Source organism: Phoxinus phoxinus, assembly GCF_949152265.1.
Source record: "Phoxinus phoxinus genome assembly, chromosome: 9".
NCBI lineage: Eukaryota > Metazoa > Chordata > Actinopteri > Cypriniformes > Leuciscidae > Phoxinus > Phoxinus phoxinus.
Genome location: NC_136884.1, coordinates 11,848,591 through 11,876,210, shown reverse-complemented (window position 1 = coordinate 11,876,210; position 27,620 = coordinate 11,848,591). Strand labels below are relative to the sequence as shown.

Here is a 27,620-nt window from a genome sequence, read left to right as displayed (position 1 = left end):
AGTATTTTAAAAATACACATATATATGAACATACTGTATACACTATTTCCGTTTTAAAAGTAAACCCATATATAGACACTATATTAATAATACACAATTCATATTTGAATACGTACAGTGTGGGTCAAAAATGTGGAAACATTGCTATTTTTAATGTTTTTGAAAGAAGTCACTTATGCTCATCAAGCCTGCATTTATTTGATCAAAAATACAGAAAAAAAACTTAATATTGTTAAATATTATTACAATTTAAAATAATGTTTTTTCATATACTTTAAAATGTTATTCATTCCTGTGATGCAAAGCTGAATTTTTCAGCATCATTACTCCAGTCTTAAGTCACATGATCCTTCAGAAATCATTTTAATATGCTGATTTGATATAGCCTGGCTAACGCCAGACCCAATTCTCGTTGAGACTTGGGTCTGGGAACCACATGCGCATTTTCTCGTATTTGAGGCGTGGTTTACGAATGCCCGGCGCCGTTTATTGGGTGCTAAGAATGTCTATCAAATGCGCCTGTACGTAGCTCATAGCCAATCGTTTCCATTATACCAGATGATGACGTATGTATAGACGCCAAAAACTGCTCTTTTTTCAAAATAAACTTGCGTTCTAAACTACTTAGAACAATATCTAAGGCTGCATCAAAAGGTAGTTTCGCGTCTGCTGCCATGTTGAATCCATAAACAAACTGCTTAGTTGTGTTGCATAGATGTCGTCATCGTCTTGCTGCTCCCTCCCCGTTCTGTGATTGGTTCCCTAAACGAGGCGAAAATCAGGTCCATGGTTTCCAGACTGCCTTTCAGCGAGAATAAAATCGCGCTGCGCAAAGGCAGTCTGGGGAAACCCAGGCTAGATTTGATACTCAATTATTAACAATGTTGGAAACAGTGTTGTGCTGCTTAATTTTTTTTGGAAACCTGCGATACTTTTATCAGGATGCATTGATGAATAAAAAGTAAAAAAGAACAGCATTTATATCAAATAGAAATATTTTCCCAAAATGTTGACCTGTACTGTATATATATTTTACTTATAAATATGTAATTCATATTTTTAATACACACACATATATTTAAATGTGAAAAAATAATAAGAAAATAATTAATACTTGTATTAATATATTCTTATTATTAACAATAAATTATAATTGTGTGCGTCTATGTATTTTTATTATACTATCCCAAAAACAACACACAACAGACTCACCAGTATTCATCTGGGCACTGTAACAGAAGAAGGGGGTCCAGGGTTTTTCTAGGGTGCTATACATAAACTTGAAGGCACTGTGTGATGCTTACTGCCATGTTAAGCTGGATTGGTAGGCTATACCTTGCCAGTTTAAGAAACTACATACAGCTGCTGCTCAGGCCAGGATTGACTTTGGCAAACACTCTGAAACCTCAAGATCCTTAACAACTTATGTCCTTTCTGCCATCCAAGGCAAGCAGAGCACTGTCAGAATCATGTCAGGAAACCTCAAACCAGCACAGTGTATCAAAGAGGCCTTCAGGCACTTATGCCAGCGCCTCCTGCAACTAAATGAGCCAAGAAATAACATTTTGGGCGATTTATGTCTTTTGCACGACCACAATACTAGGAAATGACATGAAATATTGTATAAATGCTTTTACAGCACTAAACGTGGTGACAGTAATGTCTCCGTTGCTTGAACGCAAGTTAAATATAATGTTATCAATGTAGTAACGCACAAAACATATGTTTGGCAAATATTTAGACATACGGTAATAATATAAATATGCAGGCACCTCTGCAGCGATATTTTTATTTTAGCCGTTGTTCACGCCGTTGTTAATTGAGATAACGTTAGCTGTCTTAAAGCTGTCGTCTCTACGCTATTTTAGACTTTTGTTTCAACAATATGGTGACAATTTAGCATATACAGGTTTCTAAACACAAAAGTGTCGACTAGTTGTGAAATAAATGTCTTTATCCCCATGCTGCCAGTGCCAGGTAGTAGAGAGATTGAAACGCCACAAACAAAGGTCGAAGGTTGAGCTCATGAATGTTAATTAGATTACGTCGGAAACGGTTTTGTTTCTGGAGTGTTGAGTTACGTCATTACGTATATTAATATTCATTAGCCAGAACGTGTGGTCCAAAATTCACAATTAAAAGCATTTCACAAATAAATTCAAATAAATTATTCAAATTTGAATAATTTAACAAATAAAATGTATCTGCTACAATGTAGGTGCTGCATAAGAACAGCTTTCTTTATCCAAAAAAGTACAATATCTTAAAACCATGATGTTCTCCATAATTTGCTATATTTTATCATGATTATTAGCATGATAATTATTTAATGTAATTAAATTAATTAACGTGTATTGAAATCCCTAGTTTCAGTACATTAAAGGGTCTGACAAAAAAGTAAAACAGAAAAAAATCATAACATCGATCATAAGAATCATACACAAGTAGAATTCATTGGTAGAACTACAAATGTTTTTAGTAGCATTGTCCTGCCAATAGAGGGAGCCGCTGAGACTAAATCCACTGATGACGTGTCGAGCAACATGGCAGCGCCTATGATGGAGCATAACAACCACAGCAGCAATGAGCTTTCTCATCTAAAACGTACAGATAGCAGTAAATCAGAATCTCCATCAGAGGACGGAAACCTTGCAGATGATGTAGTCGAACTTGTACAGAAAGAGATAGGTGGCGATCTTAAGTCGCTAAAGAAGGTGTCAGGGCTTTTGGAGAAATTGACATTAGAGAACAAGCAGCTGGAGGAGCAGGTAAATACAACTCTGTGAACATTATATATTACAACTTTGTTTATATTTACATACACCTTGCAGAATCTGCAAAATGTTCATTATTTTAACAAAATAAGAGGAATCATTCAAAATGCATGTTATTTGTTTTATTTAATACTGTCCCGAATAAGTTAATTTACATAAAATATGTGTACATATAGTCTACTACAAGACAAAAAAATAGCTGAATTTATAAAAATGACCCTGTTCAAAAGTTTGCACACTCCTGATTCTTAATACTGTGTGTCATTACCTGGATGATCCACGACTGTTTTTTAGTTTTGTGATGGTTGTTCTTGAGTCCCTTGTTACATAGAATTGAGCATTCATCCTAATGCAAATCCAAAAGAACACACTGACAGCATTTGTCTATGCACGCAGGTGCTGACTGTATCCTCTTCAGTGCCGTTGCGTGTGTCCGCTGCCCTGTCCGCAGCAGAGGAGTCTCGAGTGAAGCTGGACTCTTTACTGGAGAAGGAGACACTTTTGTCAAACAATTTGCAGAAGCATCTGCAGGGCGCACAGGTCTGGGCTGACAGCATCGGGCAGGTCATGGGTCAGCTTGACACATTAGAGAGGCATATGAAATACCTGCAGTGTCTGGCTCGTATTGAGGAGCTCAGGTAAGGCTTGGACCCTACATTGTGTGTCCAAATGTTTTGGAGACTCATGTTGGTTTATATTGGTATCCAACACATTTGCTCTTCCCTTCTTTCATGTTGCATTAGTGACCGTATCCAGCAATATCTGATGACCAATAGCATGTGGGATGCGGTGGGTGCAATAGACCGTATGGCCTCTCTGGATATGGATTTGCGGGAGTCAGGCTGTAGCCACCTGCAGGCTTTCATCAGGGAAACACTTCGCTTTTGGCACAAGATCCTTAAAGACAAACTGTCCAGGTATTAGACGCGCAGAGTATTCCGAGTTGTGCTATTAGAAAGTGCTGATTTCACGCTAAATGTTTGGTTCTGATTCAGTGATTTTGAGGAAGTCCTGACGCAGTTCCACTGGCCATTCATCTCGCCCCCAACACAGACCCTCTCTCCCCCAGCCAACGCACAGGAGATGAAGAGCCAGCTGGAGCTACTGGTCTCCCAACTTCTCTCTCTCCAAACCTCGTATCCTTAATATTCCTCCACTAGATTGCTTAATGTTCGTACTCGAAGTAAAGTGTGAGACGAACTACACAAGATACTGTTAAGACCTACTCTTTATTTCTCCCTTTACTCTCATTATTTATTAATACTTTGTATTTATTTATTTTCTGTTTTTTAAAGATATAAAGTTGGCCATTTCCCTTATGATGTCCACAACAATTTGCTTAAAGTGTGAGACTAAGGTCAACTGTGTTATTTTTATTTATATATTTATAGTTATTTCCTTTTTTTAAAAGGTATGAAGCTAGTCATTTTTCTTAATTTACAACACCAATTTTGAGACAAACTATAGCAGATGCTGTCATTTATTTATTGTTCATTATTATAATTTCAGGGTTTTCTTTTTTCTTTTTTAAATGCGAGGCTGGTCATTTTCCTTAACAGGTGTTGAAGTGATGACCTAATATCAGAGAAGAAGGAAATACCATCTCATCCTGGACAGTCCCAGACTCCTCCACTCTCATTGCCCATTCAGATCATGCTGCTTCCTCTCAGTAAGAGGTTCCGGTATCACTTCACTGGAAACCGACAGACCAACAATTTAAGCAAGGTCAGAGATTACACATTTACTGTCATTCAGACTAAAATAAGTTTCCTTCTTCATTTTGTAAAACAAACAAACAAACAAACAAACATAAAGAGTTGTCTGAATATGCAAGCTACTGACAAGTAAACATATGTACAACAATAAAGTCTGATATTCACTTAAATCTTCTGTCACCTTTACAGCCAGAGTGGTATTTGACCCAAGTCCTCATTTGGATGGGAAACAGCTCCAACTTTATGGACGAGAAGATTCAGCCTATATTGGATCGTGCTGGGAAGAAAGTTAATGCTAGGGTATGTTCAGAATTGCATTGGTTAATGTTGGCACGAAAAGAAAATTTTCCAAATGCATGTGATTGATCTTAATGTAAAAAAAAAAAAAACTTCCTGTGAATTTAATTGAATGTTTGCCAAAATTTGTCAAAATGGAATTTCAATAATTTATCTTTCAATCGTTTCACTAGACGTTCATCACATTACTGAAGAAAAGATCTGTCGCTTCTTCCGCTTTATTACGACTTGAAAAATGCTTTGAAAAATTGAAAAAGTCTTCTCAATCTATCCTCCAGGTGGAGTTGTGCAGAGGACTCCTGACTCTGGCGCAGGAGAAGTTAGCCCAAGATGCTCCTCGATTGCTCTATGACGATGCTCTCTTCTGCCACCTAGTGGATGAGGTGCTGCAGTTCGAAAAAGAGCTCCGCAGCACCCACAGTTACCCGCGCGCCTACCCTGGCGTCTTGCACATACTACTGGAAGAGACCGTGTTCCAGAAGTGGCTCAGTGTGGAGAGAAAAAGTGAGTCAAAATGCTGCATACTTGGGTCGTGACTCGATTTCAGTTTTGATGATGAATTAAATTGTGTATGTTGCCCTCTAGTGGCTGTGGAAAAAGTGGACGCCATGCTGTCTGCAGAGGGAGCCTGGAGCTCTCAGTACAAGGACATCACCGATGTGGACGAGCTCAAAGCACCAGATTGTGCAGAGACCTTCATGACCCTTCTGCTGGTCATCACAGGTATTGATAAAAATTCATCCTCAGATTTGATTCTTATAGTTAAAACTTGTTTCTGAACCTCTCCGCCATCCTTTTCTCAGAACGGTACCGCTCTCTGCCGTGTTCGCGGGCTCAGCTCAGTTTCCTGGCTTTGCAGAAGGAGCTGGTGGATGATTTCCGTATCCGCCTCACACAGGTCATGAAAGAAGAGTCCCGACAGCCGCTGAGCCCCCGCTACTGCGCCATCCTCAACGCTGCCAACTACATCTCCACTGTTCTCAGTGACTGGGGGGACAATATTGTAAGTGTTTTCGAGTCACACTGAGGCTAACAGGAGTTCACTCTGTATCAGGGTGTTGATGCAAAAAAAATTTGTAGTAGTCGTTTGCCATATTATATGATGATTACTTAGTAAAAAAACATTTTTTATAAAAGTTGTCCACCAAATCAAAGTCAGGTGGTGCAACCAAGAGGCAGAAATAAAATAAAATAAAATGAAATCATAGAGAAGGACCCCTGAGGCTCAATAAGCCTCTTAAAATTTCAGATATTTTGACCTTTTTATGACAAGGCAAAGTTAGTTCAGGTTGTAAAATGTCATGTGAACTTCTCAAAAAAGTTATATTCATTTATAAAATGTAATAAATCGTATTAAATATAAAAATTACTTTTTTTTGACTTGTTCGAAAATAATGACTAGGATGTGTACACTCGCATGTATTCAAGTTGAGAGGAAAATATGTTATTACTTCATTGTTAGACCACATGACAATTTTAGAGTTATTATATTTATTCTGTCCTTAAAAATGGTAAAAAGATTTTAAAAACCATATGAAACCAACATGAATACAAAGAGTACATTTCTAAGGTTATTGTTCTTTGAGCCTTGAATTAATAAAAACTAGAACAGAAATACGTGTACCGATTCACTTTCATTGTGTTTTCTCTCAGTTCTTCTTGCAGTTGCAGCAGGCGGCGGTGTCAGTGGGCGAGGAGATCCTAGGCCCTCTAGGGGCCACGGAGACGGGCCGACTGGCCTCTCTGGAGGGATCTTTGTTTGAGGCTCTTTTGGCTCTGCTGGAGAGGCTACGAGGAGACATGCTGGGACGATTATGGGATGCAGTCATGAGAGACAGCAAGGAGAAGGCACAGCCATACTGCAAGGACAGGTATGGGTGGAAATAACCTAAAACTGTTGTGCTTATGATGCACTTATATAATTTCTTGAGAATATGCTTTTTGTCAGTGTAGCTTAATATTAAGCCTCAAGAGCCTTTACATTGCTCTTTGACTAAAATTAGATAATTAGGAGCATCTCAATCTGGGTAGCTGGAGGAAGTCATGGTGGCATTACTTCAATGATCTTTTTGTTGAAATGAATCTGGTCTGTTTCAGGTGGATCTCCTTGCCATCACAAAGTGACCAAGCCACTATGTCGTTATCCAGCTCTGCATGTCCCATGATGCTTTGCCTGCGGGATCACCTGCTCCAGCTGCAGCAGATGTTGTGTCTTCCTCTTTTTCAGATGTTCTGGCAGGGCCTCACTGAGAGGCTCGACTGCTTCATCTACGAAGATGTCAGTCTCTTGCTTCAAAGTTGTTCACTGTTAAACCCTAATTTACCACAAGCGAATGTTGACACAACTATTCAAAAGTTTGGGATCTGTAAGCTTTTTGAAGTTTCTTATACTCAAAAAGTCTCCATTTATTTGATCAAAATACAGTTAAACAGTAGTATTGTGAAATATTATTACAATTTAAAATAATTACAAATTTATATATCAATATTTTTTAAAATATAATTTATTCCTGTGATGCAAAGCTGAATTTTCAGCATTATTATTCCAGACTTCAGTGTCACATGATCCTTCAGAAATCATTCTAAAATTAGCAAAATTTGCAGCTCAAGAAGCAATTTTTATTATCAAGTGTTAAAAAGTTGTGCTTTTTTATTTTTGTGGAAAGCGTGATATGTATCAATTATGTCTTTGATAAATGCATGCATCCTTGCCAAAAAAAAAAAAAAAATATATATATATATATATATATTTTTTTTTTTTTTAAATAAAAAATCTTACTGACCCCAAACTTTTAAACAATAGTGTAAAAAAATGTAGAATGCTTAAAGAAAAGAGACATTTCATACAATAACTTTACGATAGGCAGGATTACAGGTACATGAAGTCTGTGTACAGTAGTTTGATGGAGTGTGTTTATGTTTTTTGCTCTCACTCACAGTTGATCCTGTATAACCATTTCAACGAAGGTGGAGCAGCACAGCTTCAATACGATATGACCAGAAACCTCTTCCCTCTGTTTGGACACTACTGCAAGAGACCTGAAAACTTCTTTAAACAGTACGTCTGTTTATTCAGAGCTAATACTGTATATAGAAGAAAAACCCATTTTCATTTCTCTCTTTCCTCGTCTCAGTGTGAAGGAGGCCTGCATCATCCTGACTCTTAAGGTTGGTCCGGCATTGTTGTTGTGTGATGTGCTGAAGCAGTCCGAGGAAGATGATGGCCTTCCGAAACATCAGCAGTCCAGTCCAGAGTCAGTGCTCAATGAGCTGGGAGTCTACAAGCTGGCTCCCAGTGACGTGCAGATCCTTCTCAACCTCCGCTCAGCCTGGCTGAACCAATGATAATGAACCAATTCCTTATTTAGGATGCTTTACCAAGCACGAAAACACCTCTCATACTCCAGATATGAATGAATAAATAAATCTCCTACATCGGATGAGCTGTAAAGTGAACTGAACCTCAGAAGGGAAATATGAAGAGTATGCGGATGCTGATGTAAAAACAAAAAATAATAAAGTATAACAAGGAGAAATAGAAGCTTTTGCTGACATTATGAATAAATTAATACATGTTTTAGTGCTTTCCTCTTTATTTGGTGTTAAAACATTAAAATATTTTTATAGCATATTAAATGTGTAGTTTGGCTGTTTTGTTTTATCGTATGAATCCAGGGCAGATCAAGGCTGCAGGTTTTAACTCAGAAGAGAGAGGAGCCACGTGATGAGGACTGCATCTTGCAGCATGCCACCTGTTGCAGGATTAAAGCAGCGTTCCAGCTTCTGAAGAGTCTGCATGCTTGGGTCAAAGGGCATCTGCATAGGCAGAATCAAACATTAGAGACAGAAGCACACACACACATATATGTGTGACCCTGGACCACAAAACCAGTCATATGGGTACATTTTTTTAAATTCAATTTCATCGGAAAGCTGAAAAAAAAAGCTTTCCACCGATGTATGGTTTGTTAGGATATGACAATATTTGGCCGAGATACAACTATTAAAAATTCTGGAATCTGAGGGTGCAAAAAATTTTAACATTGAGAAAATCGCCTTTAAAGTTGTCCATTTATGTTTGCGATTCTGCTGCATTCACTCACAAAAATAAATGTTTTTATATATTTACGGTAGGCAATTTACACAATATCTTCATGGAACATGATCTTTACTTAATATCCTAATGATTTTTGGCATAAAAGAAAAATCGATCATTTTGACCCATACAATGTATTGTTGGCTTTTGCCACAAATATACCCGTGCGACTTGTCACTGGTTTTGTGATCCAGGGTCACATATATATATATACTCACACACACACACACAGGGCTTGACATTAACTTTTTGCTCAATTGCCACTGTGGGAAAAGTTATTAGCCACTCAGCATTTTCAATGGCCACAATTGGGGAAAAACTGGCAAATAGATATTTTTAATATTTAATTTGGCAGCAGGTATATTCGGTTGTTGTCACTTTAAGACCTGACACAAGGATCCATTATATATAATATAAATCTTGGCGGACTAGATCTGCTACGCTGTAGAGCAAGTATAGACTTGCTCTTTCTAGTAGATAAACACATAAATCCAGTAGCAGATCTAGAGCAGGTGAAGCTCAGAGGAACTCAGCGCCGCAGGACTAGCTTACAGCAAAAAAATTAACCAAATTTAAATGTTGATCAAGCAATCTCATTGGCTACAGATTCAGCTTGTGCTATGTGGTATTGATGTGATTCTTGCAGATTTCATGTAATGGACCTATCATCCTAGTGCCCTCAAAAGAACAATAAAACCACTAAAATTAAATGATAAAGAAAGTTGAAAATTAAAAAATAAAATAAAATTCAAAATATAAATAAATACTATAATAGCATATAAATAATTCTAAAATTACAGTAAAAATGTCTGTGACACTTTTACCTCTGTGACGGCTCCTGAATTGAAATCAGGCTTCAAAAAATTCCTGATCTCAGTGCAGACATGTTTGGCCTTTTCCAAAAGCATTTCCTATAAGAAACAATTGCAAGAGAATGAAAAAAGCGGTTAATAGTGTATTCAACATTTAGTGTTCGACTGAAGGTACATCATGGCAATTTAGGGCTCAGAAAGACCTGTTGGCGTGGGGTGGAGGTAGCCGTTCTGTTCTGCTCTTCTGGGCTCAAGGAGGAGGCTGAGCTGGTGGAGGGTGAAACATGCCCATCAACCTCTACACATGTTGAGCTCAGTAACGCATGGACAGCCATCAGCCTGCCAGTGCATTAAGCCATAAGAGAAAACTGAGTTGTAATAACTACCACTTAAATTAAATAAACGGAAACAGAAAGGTCACACCTAATGTGAAAAAGTTTCTTTGGATAGATGAACATAAGGTCTACCTGTCCAAACAGATTGTTCTCTGTCCAGCCTGTAGTACAGCCATTGTGTCTGCAGTAGAGTTTATTGCTGATATAGGAGCTTTATTCACAGTGAACAGAAGCAGAATCTGAAGAGATCAAACACAAATCTGCTGCTTAGGATCTAGAAATACATCATATGAACAGACCATACAGCTCATTTGGTACGGACAATTTCCATTTCTAAAATTGAAAAAATAAGTGTTTTTAACTGATGTTCATTGACAGAGAGAACCAATTAATCTATATACAAGGATAGCTACTGTAGATCAAAAGAATACTCAAAAAAAAAAAAAAAACAGGACATTGTCATTGTGTTTTTTGAAAACACAATGACAAACAGGAATGGACGAGTATCTGACTACCATGTTGTCCTCGGAGGAGGGTCTGTACCACTGGATGATCAGTTCCTGGATGTCCGTGTTGGCCCAGGGGAACAGATCTGACAAGGGCTGATCGTGCTGGCACAGAGTAATAGAGAAACAATTACTTTCAACAATTTTTTCTCATAATTTTAAGATTGTAATAAATGTGTGAATATGAACCTGTATTCGCTGAGGCGTCAGTATTAGAGCTGCAAGGGGATCAGGAATGGCCCACTGCTCTCTGTAAGATGGCTGGTGACAGCTGAAGAAGGTGTGCAAATATGAGAGTCTCAGAGCAAGTTTGGGGTCACCGGACGTGGACAGCAATCCATCAACACCCTGCATTGCACCTGAATAGCAAAGCCAATTACACCATCATATACTGTAAAAACAGATTACATTTAAAAAACAACAACATATACAGTACAAATGGTTTCAAAGGGTAGATTTATTGATTGATTAATGAATTGAATAACCTAATTTGAAAGAGATACTTGTGCTGTACCTGGTTGTGAGGAGACCTGTAGAAGGTTGATTAAGTGCATGTAGTAGCGGGACATATGAACCCAGGTCAGCTGAGGGCACTTCCTGCTGTGTATCTCGCGCTCAGCGTCTATGAATGCTTCAGGTCTGGGGATACAATTCTCAGGGTTTCCTAGCCCCCCTGCCAATGAAATCAGCAAGATATTAATACTTTTATTCAGCAAGGATGCATTAAATGTATTAATAGTGTCAGTTTATAATGTTACAAAAGATTTATAATTCCAATAAATGCTGTTCTTTTGAACTTTCTATTCATCAAAGAAAAACAAATTAAGGTTTCCACAAAAAAAATAGGCATTTTCAATGTTGATAATAATAAGAAATGTTTTCTGAGCAGCAAATCAGCATATTAGAATAATAATATGTGACACTGAAGACTAATGAGTAATGATGCTGAAAATTCAGCTTTGCCAACACATGTCCAATATTTGTTATGTAAAATTGTAATAATATTTCACAAAATCAAAAAAAATCTGTATTTTTCATCCAATAAATGCAGCCTTGGTGAATATAAGAGACTTCTTTCAAAAACATTAGAAAATCTTACCAACCCCAAACTTTTGAACTGCAGTGTACATCATAAAAATCATAATCATAAAAAGAGTCCAATACAGTACTCCAAAATCCTATGTCTAATGCAAAACTGGGGTTAAGGGTTACCACAAGGGTGGAAAAGATCATTCAATGCAAAGGCAGGCAGGGCTTTTATTGAAGAAAGGGGTACGGGGCCTTCAGTTACTCCGCTGAATCCATGCGAATGGCCATATTTGCCAAAAACGTCTGAGGTCTATGAAGCAAAAGGATAAAAGAAGAATGAATAATTGGTCTCATTTGTTAACATTAGTTAATGTATTATCTGACATGAACTAACAATGAGCAAAACATTTATTACAGTATTTATTCATCTTTGTTAATGTTAGTTAATAAAAAATACATTCGTTCATTGTTTGTTCATGTCAGTTCACAGTGCATTATCTAACGTTAACAAATACAACTTTTGATTTTAATAATGTATTTAGTAAATGTTGAAACTAACATCAACTAAGATGAATAAATGCTGTAGAAGTATTGTTCATTGTTAGTTCTTGTTATCTAAAGTAGTTCATTAATGTTAACTAACGAAACCTTTTTGTAAAGTGTTACTGAAAAATTTGCATTGAACACACTCCATACAGATGTGTGGATAATGTCAATACAGACCTTTAAAGCTATTCTCAAACAAATCCAGCAGAGCAATAGGCAGGTCCCTCTGACTGTTTCCTGAGAAAATCACACACACGTGTACATAAATATTACAATATTAAACATGTATATACATAACTCTGTTATACACAAACACATTTCACAACACCTTGCTGGTCTCGTCATGTGTTGGTGATGGAGGAGGAGTCAGATGTCCAGGGGGAGGGGGAATCTGCACAAAGTCTTGCAAGTATATCAATGCCATTTCCAGGTAGCACCTATGTGCCAATCTGAAAAACATACATACAAAACAATGTGAGTCCTGTCTATATACTGTCATATCATGATAAAAGGCAAAAACTGTCTTTAAAAAAAATCTTTAAACTGACGCTGGATAAACTCAATCCACACACAGGATATAATCAGAATCTTTTAAGCCACTACATCAATATCTCTCATCATGGGGGTGATTTTTTACCGTCGAAATCTCTAAGACAGTCCCCCTTCTCTCTCTCCAAATTCCTGCCTACATACTCTCTTATCGTAATAAAAAGCAAAAACAAAAATGAGGTTCTAATATTTATCAAATTAAATCTTCTTATTATACCTAATAGCCTAGTGGTCAGTGCACTGACATTCATTGTTTTTGAGCTTTGGGCGACACAAGTTCAAGTCCCGGGTCAACAAACTTTCTTGATCCTATACTGTCCTATCATAATAAAATCAATAATAAAATAACTTGAAACATCTAATTTTCTTGATCCTATACTGTCCTATCATAATAAAATCAATAATAAAATAACTTGAAACATCTTATTAGACCTAATAGCCTAGTGGTCAGTGCACTGACATTCATTGTTTTTGAGCTTTGGGCGACCAGAGTTCAAGTCCCGGGTCGTTGAACTTTCTAGATCCTGTATTGTCCTATCATAATAAAAGGCAAAAAAATATTCTTTAAACTGATGCTGACTAAGCTCCATACACAAACATAATAGAATAAGCATCTTTTAAGCCAATACATCAACATCTCTCATCATCGGGGTGGGGAACGGATTTCGACAGCTGAAATATTTACCGTCGGATTCTGTTCCCCCTATTTTTTTTTTGCACAATGAGGTTCTAATATTTATTAAATTGAAACATCTATTTAGACCTAATAGGCTAGTGGTCAGTGCATTGACATTTGTTGTTTTTGAGCTTTGGGCGACCGAGTTCAAGTCCCGTGTCGACAAACTTTCTTGATCCTAATCCTATACTGTCCTATCATAATAAAAGGCAAAAAAATATTCTTGAAACTGATGCAAGTTAAGCTCTATCCACACACAAAATAGAATCAGCATTTTTAAGCCATTACATCAGGGGTGCCCAATCCTGCTCCTGGCGATCGACTGTCCTGCACAGTTCATCTCCAACCCTAATCAAACACACCTGCCTTTAATTTTCAAGTGATCCTGACGTGCTCTGAAGACCTTAATTGGTTGCTTCAGGTGTGTTTGATTAGGTGTTGGAAATGAACTGTGCAGGACAGTCGATCGCCAGGAGCAGGATTGGGCACCCCTGCATTACATCAACACCTCTCATAATGGGGGTGGGGGAACTGATTCTGACAGCTGCTTTGTTTGACGTCGGATTCTGTTCCCCCTATGTTTCTCACACAATGAGGTTCTAATGTTTATCAAATTGAACCTTCTTATTAGACCTAATAGCCTAGTGGTCAGTGCACTGACATTCATTGTTTTTGAGCTTTAGGCGACCAGAGTTCAAGTACCGCGTCAACGAACTTTCTTGATCCTATACTGTCCTATCATAATAAAAGGCAAAAAAATATTCTTGAAATTGATGCAAGTTAAGCTCTATCCACACACAAAATAGAATCAGCATTTTTTAAGCCATTACATCAACACCTCTCATAATGGGGGTGGGGGAACGGATTCCGACAGCTGGTTTGTTTGCCGTCGGATTCTGTTCCCCCTGTTTCTTGCACAAAAAGGTTCTAATATTTGTTCAATTGCACTTACTACAAACCCTAATAGGCTAGTGGTCAGTGCACTAATATTCATTGTTTTTGAGCCTTGGGGCGACCCAAGTTCAAGTCCCGCGTCGACAAACTTTCTTGATCCTATACTGTCCCATCATAATAAAAGGCAAAAAAATATTCTTTAAACTGATGCAAGTTAAGCTCCATCCACACACAACATAGAATCAGCATTTTTTTAAGCCATTACATCAACATCTCTCATAATGGGGGTGGGGGAACGGATTCTGACAGTTGGTTTGTTTGACGTCGGATTCTGTTCCCCCCATACTTCTGACACACTGAGCTTCTTATGTTTATCACATTGATGCTGATTAAGCTCCATACACAAACATAATAGAATAAGCATCTTTTAAGCCAATACATCCACATCTCTCATCATCGGGGTGGGGGAACGGATTTCGACAGCTGGAATATTTGCCGTCGGATTCTGTTCCCCCTATGTTTCTTGCACAATGAGGTTCTAATATTTGTTCAATTAAAGCTTACTGCAAACCCTAATAGCCTAGTGGTCAGTGCAATGAAAATTATTGTTTTTGAGCTTTGGGCGACCCGAGTTCAAGTCCCTCGTCGACGAACTTTCTTGATCCTATACTGTCCTATCATAATAAAAGGCAAAAATAATATTCTTGAAACTGATGCAAATTAAGCTCCATCCACACACAAAATAGAATCAGCTATTTTTAGCTATTACATCAACACCTCTCATAATGGGAGTGGGGGAACGGATTGAACAGCTTAAATATTTGCCGTCGGATTCTGTTCCCCCATGTTTCTCACACAAGGGGGTTCTAATATTTAACAAATTGGTGCTGAATAAACTCCATGCACACACAGGATAGAATCAGAATCTTTTAAGTCAATACATGAGCATCTCTCATCATATGGGTGGGGGAACGGATTCTGACAGCTGTATTATTTGCAGTCGAATTCTGTTCCACCCTTGTTTCTTACACAATGAGGTTCTAAGATATACAAAACTAATGCTGACTAGTTGCAGCCCGTAGCCTTGTGGGCAGTGCACTCGCAAAATGTGCGGTTGTGCTTTGGGAGACCCAAGTTCAAATCCCAGCTTCTTGACTTTTTTATGATTTTTCCCCCTTCTCTCTCTCTCTCTCTCTCTCTCCCACTTCGCTTTCTGTCTACATACTGTCTTATCATAATAAAAGGCAAAAACACCAAATAATGAATCCTAAACCTGAGCTGGTTAAACTCCATCCACACACAGAATAAAATCTGCATATTTTAAGCCCCTACATAAACATCTCTCATCATGGGGGTGGTGGAACGAATTCTGGCAGCTGGATTGTTTGCAGTCGGATTCTGTTCCCTCATGTTTCTCACTTAAGGGGGTTCTAATATTCAAGAAATTGGTGCTGGATAAGCTTCATGCACACACAGGATAGAATCAGCATCTTTTAAGTCACTACATGAACATCTCTCATCATATCAGCTTAATCAGTTTTTTGAACAAATCAGCTTAATCAATGATTCAATGACTCACTCATTAAGACAGTAAAATGCTTCCATCCTGCATGAATCAACAGTTTGAATTAATCGGTTGAATCTCAATGACTCACTCATTAGCAGGGACTTGCTGCCATCTCCTGGTGGGTTAAATTCCACATTTAAAGCATCTTTTCATTTTTTTTCAAATAACAGTATTTAACCTTTTATATTTTCAATATTTCAAAACACTATTTATGCATCACTAACTGCTCTTCACTGATTAACTTTAATGAAGGTTGATCTGTAGTTATATTTATACATTAGATTACATTGTCTGTACCTGAAAATCTCCTGTTTAAACCTACATGAAAAACCTGAAATGCACTGTTTATTTAATTGATATGTTTGTTCTGTTGTATTTATTTGTGCTATTGCTCGTGATTTCATTACTGGTTTCTATTTTTTTTTTTACCTACTGTTTAAATTATTTAGTAGATTTTGGTGTCATAACCATATTTATTATGGTTACATGTATCAAAAATAACGAAAACAATAATGGGCTTATTTTATAGACCCATTATCATTTATTTTACTTTATAAATTTTTTGTTGTGGGGGCAGTGAAAATTTTGGCAGGGCAAGTAATAATTTGAACCACTGGCCCAATCGGTCCAGTTGAAAAATCATCTCTCATCATGGGGGTGGGGGAACGGATTCTGACAGCTGGTTTGTTTGACGTCGGATTCTGTTCCCCCTATGTTTCTTACACAACGAGGTTCTAATATTTATCAAATTGAACCTTTTTATTAGACCTAATAGCCTAGTGGTCAGTGCACTGATATTCATTGTTTTTGAGCTTTGGGCGACCGAGTTCAAGTCCCGCGTCGACGAACTTTCTTGATTCTATACTGTCCTATCATAATAAAAGGCAAAAAATTTTTATTTAAATTGATGCAAGTTAAGCTCCGTCCACAAACATAATAGAATAATCATCTTTTAAGCCATTACATCAACACCTCTCATAATGGGAGTGGGGGAACGGATTCTGACAGCTGGTTTTTTTGACGTCGGATTCTGTTCCCCCGATGTTTCTTACACAACGAGGTTCTAATATTTATCAAATTGAAACATCTAATTAGACCTAATAGCCTAGTGGTCAGTGCACTGACATTCATTGTTTTTGAGCCTTGGGGCGATCCGAGTTCAAGTCCCGCGTCAACAAACTTTCTTGATCCTATACTGTCCTATCATAATAAAAGGCAGGGCAAGTAATAATTTGAACCACTGGGCTGGCCCAATCGAAAAATCATCTCTCATCATGGGGGTGGGGGAACGGATTCTGACAGCTGGATTGTTTGCCATCGGATTCTGTTCCCCCCATGTTTCTTACACAAGGAGGTTCTAAAATGTATCAACTGGTGTTGGATAAGCTTCATGCACACACACAGGATAGTCACTACATGAGCATCTCTCATCATTTGGGTGGGGGAACGGATTGCGACAGCTGGATTATTTGCCATCGATTTCTGTTCCCCCTCGTTTCTTAAACAATGAGGTTCTAAGATGTACAAAATTCATGCTGACTAGTTGGAGCCTATAGCCTTGTGGGCAGTGCACTTGCATATCATGCAATTGGCTTTGGGAGACCCAAGTTCAAGTCCCAACTTATTGACTTTTCATGATTTTTTCCCCCTTCTCTCTCTCCCACTCCGCTTCCTGCCTAAATACTGTCTTATCGTAATAAAAAGCAAAAACACCACATAATTCATCTTTAAACTGATGCTGGTTAAGCTCCATCCACACACAGATTGGAATCAGCATCTTTGAAGCCACTACATCAACATCACTCATCATGGGGAGTGGGGGAACGGATATTCCCCCTATGTTTCTTACACAAGGATGATCTAATATTTATCAAACTGGTGTTGGATAAGCTCCATGCACACACAGGATAGAATCAGCATCTTTTAAGTCACTACATGCGCTGCGCATCTCTAATCATATGGGTGGGGGAAAGGATTCCGACAGCTGGATTATTTGCAGTCATATTATGTTCCCCCTATGTTTCTTACACAATGAGGTTCTAAGATTTACAAAACCAAAGCTGGCAAGTTGGAGCCCATAGGCTCGTGGGCAGCACGCTTACAAAGTGTGCACTTCTGCTTTGGGAGACCAAAGTTCAATTCCCAGCTTGTGGGCTTTTCTTGATTTTTTTTCCCCTTCTCTCTCCCTTGCCTACTCTTCTTGCCTACATACTGTCTTATAATAAAAAGCAAAAACACCAAGGAAATGATCTTTAAACTGATGTTGGTTAAGATACATAACGTAAAACTTCATAGCCCGGGCTTTTATTTTTCCAAATCGCCGAACTGCACCGGCTTGTATTTGAGACAGGCGTCTATATGAGACAGGCCTTTAACACCCTGCAATATACATTTAGTTTTACATTCATTTACAGAAATCAGCTGGTTGAATGAAAATTGCTGATGTTATCGGATTTTTGAGCACTACGCCCAGACAACAAGATTCAGCCATCCTGGACGGAGACGAGGTTTCAAGCATGGCGGGTCAATATAGTGCTCTGAAGTCCAGTGAGGATCATGCAAGGGCATGAATTAACTGAGCGGTTCAGATAGTCGTCCCCGAAAAAAGATCACAAGGCATTATGTGTTCATTGAGGTAAGATGTGCCAGTTCAATAAACTCTTCGACATACTTCTCAATCGGCTGGTTCCCCTGACGGAGACACAGGATTTGTACTGCTGGATCCATGATTGGCATCGCTGCTGGATCTTGGTGTGGCTAAGACTTCTGTTACGAAGCATAGGAGTTATTCAGATCCAAGTGCAGCTTGTCTTTATTAAAGGATAATTCCGGTATTTAACACCTTGAGTCTATATTGTAGTTTGTTTTGGATGAACAAGAGTGGTGGACAACATTTTTTTGACAATGGTTCCTCTCTCGAGTTTTTGACTATAAAATAATTGGCCATGGACCCATTTAACATTGGAGTCAATGGCCATGTCCGAAAATGTCATTAAAACAACCTTTAACATTAGTTTTCAAAACTGTGCAACTCACCGAGTGATTAGTGATGTTAGTTGATGTTCCAGAAACAAAAAGTGTTGCGAAATACAGTTTCTGTCGTGTTTTATTCGTCATTTTGTAAAATCCCATTGAATTCTGTTGAAGGACTGAGTGCTCGTTAATATAAATGCGCTACCGGAAACGGAAAGGGGGCTGTTTACATTTGGTCGATGTAGTCTTTTTGCTCGCTTCCGTTTCTCATAAGGCTAGCGAGCAGAGCAACTGTGCTCCGGGAGAGTAAGCGAAATAAACAAACAAAACCTTGAAAATATTGAAAGACGTGACCACTGACCAGTGCAATATGAAGTTGAACTCGACTGTGACCGAGAGTGTCCCGCGAGACATAAACATCGGTTATCGCCATCAAGTGGTCGGGAGTGTGCTAACGCTTCAGATTCAAATATTGAGCGGAAGTTACACGGTTGTGAAGTGTCTGAAAAAATAGTTCCACTATAGCAAAATAAACGGATTGGAATCATATATTGCGACGATATATTGTTTATAATCATCAACGAACACCACTAACCACTCGGTGAGTTTAACAGTTTTGTAAACGAACATTATTGGCTGTTTTAATGACATTTTCGGACATGTCCATTGACTCCAATGTTAAATGGGTCCATGGCCAATTCTATTATAGTCAAAAACTCGAGAGAGGAACCATTGTCAAAAAAATGTTGTCCACCACTCTTGTTCATCCAAAACAAACTACAATATAGACTCAAGGTGTTAAATACCGGAATTGCAATTGGACACGGGTAAATTGCAATCGAGGATTTTTTTAAATCGAGTACTCGACTTTAATTGAGGAATCTTGACAGCCCTAGTTCTATTATTTACAAAAATTGGAATGCACGCGGACAGTGCACAAACCGTTGCGGAATGTAAATGGCTGAAGTATACTTTGGGCTTTAGTTAAGCAACTTACCGTAAGCTTTGGCCATGAGTGTGCTTAAATGTGGTTAAACACCCAAACAAGGCCTCTAGTACTTCCTGGGGACCAGATTTTTGCATGGAAATGAGATGTCTACCCACCACTCCTGCAAACACAAATGATCAACCATCCACAACTGTTTCACAAGAGTGAAATCTTGTCTTGTGATATCACATAAGAGGCCAATATAAAAAACACTCCCTGTTGATCACCTGTACAGTAGAGGATATCAGCCTCCAGCTGGCAGTCTCTGTTGGCAGAGGCCTGAGAGATGCTGAGTGCAGACTGCAAAACTTCTTGAGCAAATATTAAGGGCCTCCAGGGCTCCTCACCTCCCTCAGAAGAGCGTGACAAGGCCTGCAATGCCAAAGAGCGACCTGGAACAGAATCAAGACACAGCATAATAACATTTTGAGCATTCAAAATTGCAGTACAAACTAAGTTAGCATTTTTAGAAGGAAATACCCATGCATAGCAAAATAATTGTTTTAAAGTTTTAAGTTAGGTGTAGGTTTGAAATTTTAATCTTGATTTTGTGTAGAAGAAATGCGTAAACAGACACGAGGAAGAAAATACCAATAACAGCTTAATATGCAAAATTATATAAGAAAGAAGACCAATCACAATTTAGTACTCAAATTCTACATATTTTCAATTCTGAACATTCTTTCAATATAAGTCAATAGGATTTATCCAAAACGAAACAAAACCCAAAATAAAGCAAGAAACAAAACAACAAAGAAAAAAAAAGAGAAAAAAAAGGTAAGGGTATTTAAAAAAGGTTTTTATACTTTTATAATTAATTGCAGGTTTAACAAACACCTAACCATAATGTTAGAGGAATATCAATACAGAGCTGCCTTATTGTAGTTGTCATACCAATCCGCATGGTTGTCTTGGCAAGCAGGGGAAGCTGTGGAAGATAAATATTCTTTAGGCCCACTCGTAGTTCCACCTCGCCCCCTTTTTTGAGACCTATAGACTCTCCAGTGGCACAGAGCTGAGAACAAATAATAATATTACCACTACAAAATATGTAAAACACATGCATTTAATATTTTCATATTCAGTTCAATATGACCATGTGATCTGGGAGCTGTACATCTTTACCAGATCTTTACTGTCCTAAACCATTTTAGATAACAACAAATAGGAATTTTACATAAATTGTTTCTCTTGCGACTAGTTTTAACAAACATTTTGAGCATAAAAGTGTAACAAAACCTGTTGCTGCAGTAGTTTCTGTGTGAGCAGGTGGAGAGTCTGGCTTCTTGTTCCTCTCAGTTCACTAAGTAATAATGCAGCCTCAGCTAGAGTCATTTGAGAGCGCAGAGATAGAGCACTACGCCCAGACAACAAGCTCACAATTTCCTAAACAGATACACATGTGATCAGCCAACAGAAACAGTCAAGTTCAGGTCAAATAGCACTAAATCACAATCAACTGTCATAGCTACCTACTGACCTGTAGCATGGCTGTACTGTCTTCTCTGGGTCTGCCACGGTGTGTGTTGAGTTGGACGCCTTGTAGGAGCAGGAGGGCTTTAGTGTCAGGATCTCCCCAGGCCTCTGCCTCAGCCAGACCCTCTTTCAGCATCCGGAGCGCCTCTGCACTGCTGTCTGTACCTGCACAAACACGTGCAAGAAACATCAACAAACACCATCCAATGATATTTCCACCACATTAAGCTTTTCAGAGCAGCTAACCAGAGTAGATTGCAGTTCCAGGGATATGGCCTACGAGGGAACGAACCACTGCCAGCCTACAGCGCAGCCAGAAAAGGAGATCCATGCGTTCTCTCGCTTCCAACTCTTCTGGAAGATCTCCGGTATGGAGATCGAGAACAGACTTTGCGTCCCGGGAGCTAGTCTGTAGAGAAAATACAGATTTTCTTTAAAACTTTTTTTTTTAATGAAACTGAATCTGTCCTTCAGAACATGAGAGACTCAAGATCTGAATTAAGAATTGAATTTATTTAAGTAAATCAGAGGTTGATCATTACCTGATATGCTTTGGCTCTGGGTCGTCTGAGAGCAGAGGAGGGTGGTCTAGGAGGAGGTAGTGGGCGGAAATCACTTTGAAACACATGAGAACTCTGGAGGAGCCTCAAAGCAGACACTGACAGATCTGCACTACAATAGAAATACAAAAATGTTTAGATTTTTAGTAGATTCAAACATCCAGACATACATGAATCCCCAGGAACATACACTACAGTTCAAAAGTTTGGGGTTGGTTAGATTGTTTAATGTTTATGAAAGAAGTCTCTAATGCTCACTAAGGGTGCATTTATTTGCTCAAAAATATAGTAATATTGTGAAATATTACAATTTAAAATAACTATTGTAATATTTTCAGCATAATTTCTTCAGTGTCACATGATCCTTCAGACATCATTCTAAATCAGACAATCATTCTTCTTTTGGGAAATAAAGAACAGCATTTATTTGAAATAGGAATCTTTTGAAACATTATACATGTCTGTTGTCATTTTTGATCAATGTAATGTTTCCTTGCTAAATAAATATATTTCTTCAAAAAAAAATCATAATGATTTTGTAACAGTAGTGTATACACACACACAACTAAAAACGTGCACTCTTCCTCGTGATTTATGTTTCTGCACTACCTGGCAGCCATTCTGCCCTGCTGCATGTTGATATTGGACATTAACAGTCTGATCTCCACTGCCAGCTCCATTTCTTCAGGATCAATGCTCAGCGCATGTGGGGAGAAGAGCTCAGGACTAACCAGAGCATGTGCTTCTTTTAGGAGTATGGCCTGAACAGGGCAATAGAGAGACATGATGTTAACTTTGTCCTTAATGTTCTTGGCATTTGGTGGATGCATTTACCGGTACTGTATATATTTGTGTTTATAACGTCACACTTCATAGCCATTATTGCTATAGGGTCAAATAATGTTAAAAACATTTTAAAAGCCTAGATCTGGAAGAACAATCTAACAGAAAGGATAGTTGGACAGCTTTAACGTCATAAAATGAAGGTAAAATGAAGCACCTTGACTTCTCCTAATGTGAGTTTCCTGGCACTGAGCTGGAGGCGCTTGGACTCGTCACTGCTGGAGGCATCAAGCAAACTTTTCTCCTGAGATTTGGATAACTCTGTGGGTTAAAGTATATGATTCAGTAAGGGTTTATGTAGATTTATAATCTGCAACTGTCCATAACAAACTAGTAATGAGATGATACCTGGTGGCTGTGGCTCAGGCAGGTCTTGTATAGTACTACATATAGCCAAGATGAGCTGAACTCTGGCCATCAGGAGCCATGTGGTGAATCTTGAGCCATAAACAGCCATGATGTCTTTACTTGGCCTCCTATTGACCACTTCTTCCAGAACCTAAGAAATGTATCGTATAAAGCATGATATTCATATTCAACAGTACAGTATGAAAGTAAATATCGATCACTTTTATTAATGATACAGCTGTGAAAACAGGTAAACTTACTTGAAGATTGGAAGGATCCAACAGGGGTTTTCCTTCAATAAATGTTTCCTTTGCCTGTGGGGTTTAATGTGCATTTAAAAATTACAAGACATAAAAATGGATAATGTAACAATTATTATACTATATTCATTCAAAAGTGTGGGGTCGGTAAAACTTGTTTAATGTTTTTGTAAGAAGTCAAGGCTGTGAGGTAAAAACAGTGATTGTGAAACATTTTAATTTAATTTGTGAAACCAATTAACTGTTTAAAATAAGTGTTTCTATTTGAATAAATTTAAAACGTAATTTGTTCCTGTGATGCCAAAGCTGAATTTTCAGCATCATTACTCTAGTCTTCAGTGTCACATGCTGATTTGCAGCTCAAGAAACATTTCTTCTTATTATCAATGCTGCAAACAGAAACTATGATGATATATATTTTTTCTGGTTTCAGCATTTCAGGAACAGCATTTTTTTAATATATATTTTACTTTTTTGCAACAAAATAAAATGTGAAAGTCTTAAATGTCACTTTTTATCAATTCAATGCCTCCTTGCTGAATAAAAATATTAATTTCTTTAATTCTAACCCCAACTATTGAATGGTAGTCTAGAAATGTTATGTAAAAAACATAAAGTGATGAAAAAAAAAAAAAAAAAAAAAACGTTTTAAAGATATTCAAGAAACATAAAAATAGAGAAAATGTGTTTTGGTTCAGATCAGTTCCTTTTTCAAGACAAGGCAACTGAACACTTTACTATACAGACGATAATTGCATGTATTGTTTTTGTCTAAATATATATAAGCTAAACATATCCTATATTGTTTGTGGTGTTTTACCCAAAATGACTTCTCCACTCTGTAGTGGCATCCATGAGGCATGTCCACGCCAAATGTGAGATTACTGAGTTCTTTAACCGCTTGAGTGAAGGCCCCTAATTCAGTCAATACCTTTATCTGTATACACACAGAAACACTTGATTAAAACTCACAAAACAGACAAATACAACCACTGCAATACAGCTTTTCAATACACACAAGAATAACAGAAAGACACAACGAAGTCATTCAAACCTTCAGGATTCTGCATCTGACAGTAAGGTGTGGATCCAGACACACAGTTCTGGCAATATACAGATACAGAGCCAGAACAGGAAGAGACTGAAATAAGCAGTAAGACAGGTGTTGAATATTAAGATGTATCTCTTAATATGTATCTGCTCTTAATATGAGTGTTAGTCTAGTACCTTGAGAAGGTGTCCTGAGGTATATAGCCAGTGGCAGAGAAAAGACAAACTGGCAATAGTGGTGCCGAGATTCCCACGATCCGGCTCAGAGAAGAGGTCGATGCCTGGGATAAGCTCCATGTCCACAGAGTATGTGGAGTATGACAGGTCTGTCATCGGATGGGGCATAGAGGCCATCAGTAGGCACTGCAAAGCATATGACCTTAGTAAACTTTTTATATTGGCTCAGATACAAAAACGAAGGTCCTTTCTTTCAACTGTAAGAACATTTCAGTGACTCAATTCTGACCTTGAAGAGTTTGGCAGAGAGAAGGCAGCATTTTGTGCGCTGGTTGATGTTGGAAGTCAGGATGTGCCTGTCAATAGAGGAGAAATCTTACTACTGTAATGGAGCACCATCACAAAAAAAACGTCATGGGTTCTCACTCACTGTGCAATTTTGGCGGAAAGCAAAGCTCCCTGGAGACAACCCCATATCCCAGCATGCCGCAGGGTTTCCTGAGAGGAGCTGCAGCTCCATGAGTCACCATCCCAAGATTCCAGAACTCCAGAGTCTTGCAGAGCACAGTCCAGAGCCTTACTCCAGAAAAAGTGTGCAGATCTATACAAAAACATACAAACTCACTAATACAAGATGCACTTCATCTCCTATTACAGTCTATATGCAAAACATTCAATTACCTGGACTAATGTTTGAAAGTTTGGGGTCATTGTTACTTCCTAAATAAAAAAGAAGCATCATTTGACACTGAAGACTGGAGTAATGATGCTGAAAATTCAGATTGACATCACAGAAATTACATTTGAAAGAGAGCAGTTATTTTGAATTGTAATAATATTTTACAATATTAATGCTTTTTATTAAAGGGGTGATGACATGAGAAACCAAATTTGCCTTGATCTTTTGGCATATAGGAGGTCTTTGTACCATTAAACTTCCTGCAAGTTTCATTAACTTTAATAGCTTAAGGCGTCCTCCCTATTATAAGAGAAGCATTTATTTAATCAATCTCCAAATACAGCTCGTTGTGGATCCTATGGGTCAAGGTGACGTCACCTAGCACAAGTCGTTTGCATATGACCACCTCCAGCGCGTTTTTTTTTTTTTCAACAATGTGAATGTCTCAGCAGCAGTGCATTATTTGTTTGTATTCGGTGCATTTCACTGTGGATTATTTGGTGAATCAGTCGCAATTTCGGCGCAGGCTTTGCAAACAGACTTTTACTATATGGATCTGCCAGCAACGCCGCAAACATGTAAGTAACCATGTTTATGCTAATGCCTAAACTGTGATCAGTGATTTCTGATGAGTAATTATTCAAGTTCAGACAGATTTTCTTTCTCTCAAAATCGTCCAATACTGTTTATGCATCAGTAAATCAAGCCAGTGACTAAAATATAAACTTCACATCGTTTCTCTTAGTAGGATGAAAATAATCTTATTTAAACTGTGATTAAATTATATACAGAAACCTTTTAAAGAACGCTCACTTTCCAATTACCAAAGCTGTCGATCACAGTGTTTATTTAGCGTTTATCCGGACACTTGACAAAACTCGTTATGAAATCAATGACGCTGTTACACTGCACAACAAAGCTCTTACTGTTACATTGTGTTTGCCTTGTTATTTGGTGAAAGCATTCGTGAGAATGCAGAAATTGCGTTGCAATGATGAATCTCTTCATTCAAGCGATCAACAGACTGTCTGTCATCTGCTCACCACTGCAACCTTTCATGTGATGGGAATATATCTAAATATAATGCTATAATCATTACTTTTCACGATTCGTTAATCTCGATAGCTGTAACAGTAAAAACTTTGTAAAAGTATTTGAGAGATTTCCACACGTAATGCTGGCTATTTCATATGCAAAGATGTCAGCCAATGACAGCAGAGGGCGTGCCGTTTACACTTAAGTCTCACACAGACACGCCCCTTCAAACAGAGTTTTCAAATCAGAGGCTAAAATCATGCCTTTTATTTCTAAATTATGACAATTTTTTCTGTAAAAATCATCATAACATTATAAGGGCACCCCAGGAAACATTATAAAATAATACAGTTCATGACTCCTTTAAATAAATGCAGCCTTGGTGAACATGAGACGTCTTTCAAAAACTTTTAAAAATCTTGGCGACCCCAAACTTTTGAACAGTAGTGTAAACATACAGTATGAAACTGCTCAAACTAATTAAACAAAGCAGGAAAACAATGCAATGAACACATCATACTTTCTATTTCCATTGAAGAAATGCAGGTTTCCAAGGTCATGGAGTGCTTGCACCTGGAGGGAGTTGTACTTATTTGCTTGAAGATATTCTGCATGAAATAACAAAACAACATATCTGTACTGCAAAAGCTTGTTCATGAACAAATTCAGCTTGCAATGTGTTAGAGTTTAGATCGGTTCTCACTAATTGCATTGTTGTAGGAGGAGAAAACAGTCTGGAGCTGTGATGTAGGGAGGGTGGGGCTGTAGATGGAGCCCAGAGAGTTGAAGTCTTCTGTGGACAGGTCTGGAGGTCTGACACCTGGCGGGATGCAGGCTGCCATGCTGAATTCCACTTTCCCCTGCAGAACGCCGCTGGTCTCTTTAGAGAATGGCACCTCAACATACGCTGAGGCCACATATAAAGGGTGTAATTAAAAGTTTACAAAATAGAGTTGTTTAGTTTGAAGTCCTAAAATACAGAGGCAAATTAGAATTCGTTACCAAAAGTGCTTTCAAATAGCGGTTTTTACTTTAGTAGTAAAATAAGGTTTGCAGTAAAACTTTTTGTAATTTAAGTATAATTTAATGTGTAAGTCTCATTAAGTAATGTTCTGTACTTTTTGCCATGGCCTAAAAAATTTATGGTTGTGATGTTCAAAAGTTTGGGGTCTGTAAGATTTTTTTTAAATGTTTTTTTAAATAAATCTCATATGCTCATCCACCAAGGCTGGTTTATTTGATATAATATACAGTAAAAAACTTAATATTGTGAAATATTATTACAATTTAAAATAAAGTTTTCCGTTTTAATATATTTCAAAATGTAATTTATTCCTGTGATGGCAAAGCTGAATTTTCAGCTTCATAACTCTTTAGTGTCTTTAGTGTCACATGATCCTTCAGAAATTCTAATATGCTGATTTCCTGCTCAAGA

At 37.9% G+C, this 27,620-nt stretch overlaps 2 protein-coding genes across 2 annotated transcripts in view; one reads left to right on the top strand and one right to left on the bottom strand.

Moving 5' to 3' along the window:
• Positions 1–2,483: 2,483 nt before the first annotated feature.
• rint1 (RAD50 interactor 1) lies at positions 2,484–8,418 on the top strand. The gene is made up of 13 exons (XM_079622287.1): positions 2,484–2,768; positions 3,171–3,412; positions 3,518–3,691; positions 3,770–3,910; positions 4,343–4,499; positions 4,679–4,789; positions 5,065–5,290; positions 5,372–5,509; positions 5,590–5,789; positions 6,440–6,657; positions 6,884–7,064; positions 7,726–7,844; positions 7,921–8,418. The coding sequence occupies exons 1-13, from the start codon at positions 2,544–2,546 to the stop codon at positions 8,129–8,131; spliced, it is 2,343 nt and encodes a 780-aa protein (XP_079478413.1). The 5' UTR covers positions 2,484–2,543; the 3' UTR covers positions 8,132–8,418.
• Positions 8,419–8,482: 64 nt separating this feature from the next.
• cfap54 (cilia and flagella associated 54) overlaps positions 8,483–27,620 on the bottom strand; it is a gene marked incomplete at its 3' end in the record, with an annotated part of 33,605 nt that continues 14,467 nt past the window's right edge. The window contains exons 42-69 of the mRNA XM_079622288.1: positions 26,889–27,092; positions 26,706–26,793; positions 24,902–25,072; positions 24,761–24,827; positions 24,472–24,657; positions 24,299–24,385; positions 24,065–24,181; positions 23,245–23,298; positions 22,985–23,135; positions 22,794–22,897; positions 22,403–22,554; positions 21,776–21,905; positions 21,480–21,642; positions 21,238–21,398; positions 20,997–21,143; positions 20,652–20,772; positions 19,985–20,149; positions 19,767–19,878; positions 12,439–12,559; positions 12,288–12,347; positions 11,748–11,874; positions 11,050–11,208; positions 10,725–10,894; positions 10,545–10,640; positions 10,162–10,268; positions 9,898–10,033; positions 9,707–9,793; positions 8,483–8,602 (exon numbers count right to left, since the gene is read on the bottom strand). Of these exons, the coding sequence (XP_079478414.1) occupies positions 8,483–8,602; positions 9,707–9,793; positions 9,898–10,033; positions 10,162–10,268; positions 10,545–10,640; positions 10,725–10,894; positions 11,050–11,208; positions 11,748–11,874; positions 12,288–12,347; positions 12,439–12,559; positions 19,767–19,878; positions 19,985–20,149; positions 20,652–20,772; positions 20,997–21,143; positions 21,238–21,398; positions 21,480–21,642; positions 21,776–21,905; positions 22,403–22,554; positions 22,794–22,897; positions 22,985–23,135; positions 23,245–23,298; positions 24,065–24,181; positions 24,299–24,385; positions 24,472–24,657; positions 24,761–24,827; positions 24,902–25,072; positions 26,706–26,793; positions 26,889–27,092 (3,563 nt within the window). The remainder of the gene's footprint in view (positions 8,603–9,706; positions 9,794–9,897; positions 10,034–10,161; positions 10,269–10,544; positions 10,641–10,724; positions 10,895–11,049; positions 11,209–11,747; positions 11,875–12,287; positions 12,348–12,438; positions 12,560–19,766; positions 19,879–19,984; positions 20,150–20,651; positions 20,773–20,996; positions 21,144–21,237; positions 21,399–21,479; positions 21,643–21,775; positions 21,906–22,402; positions 22,555–22,793; positions 22,898–22,984; positions 23,136–23,244; positions 23,299–24,064; positions 24,182–24,298; positions 24,386–24,471; positions 24,658–24,760; positions 24,828–24,901; positions 25,073–26,705; positions 26,794–26,888; positions 27,093–27,620) is intronic.

Excerpts from the sequence above, each read along its gene's own strand:
- rint1 (XM_079622287.1), top strand. The coding sequence starts at position 2,544 with ATGGCAGCGCCTATGATGGAGCATAACAACCACAGCAGCAATGAGCTT. Across the intron at positions 5,790-6,439 it reads GTGACTGGGGGGACAATATT|TTCTTCTTGCAGTTGCAGCA; the intron begins GTAAGTGTTTTC and ends GTTTTCTCTCAG. Across the intron at positions 7,065-7,725 it reads ACTGCTTCATCTACGAAGAT|TTGATCCTGTATAACCATTT; the intron begins GTCAGTCTCTTG and ends TCTCACTCACAG.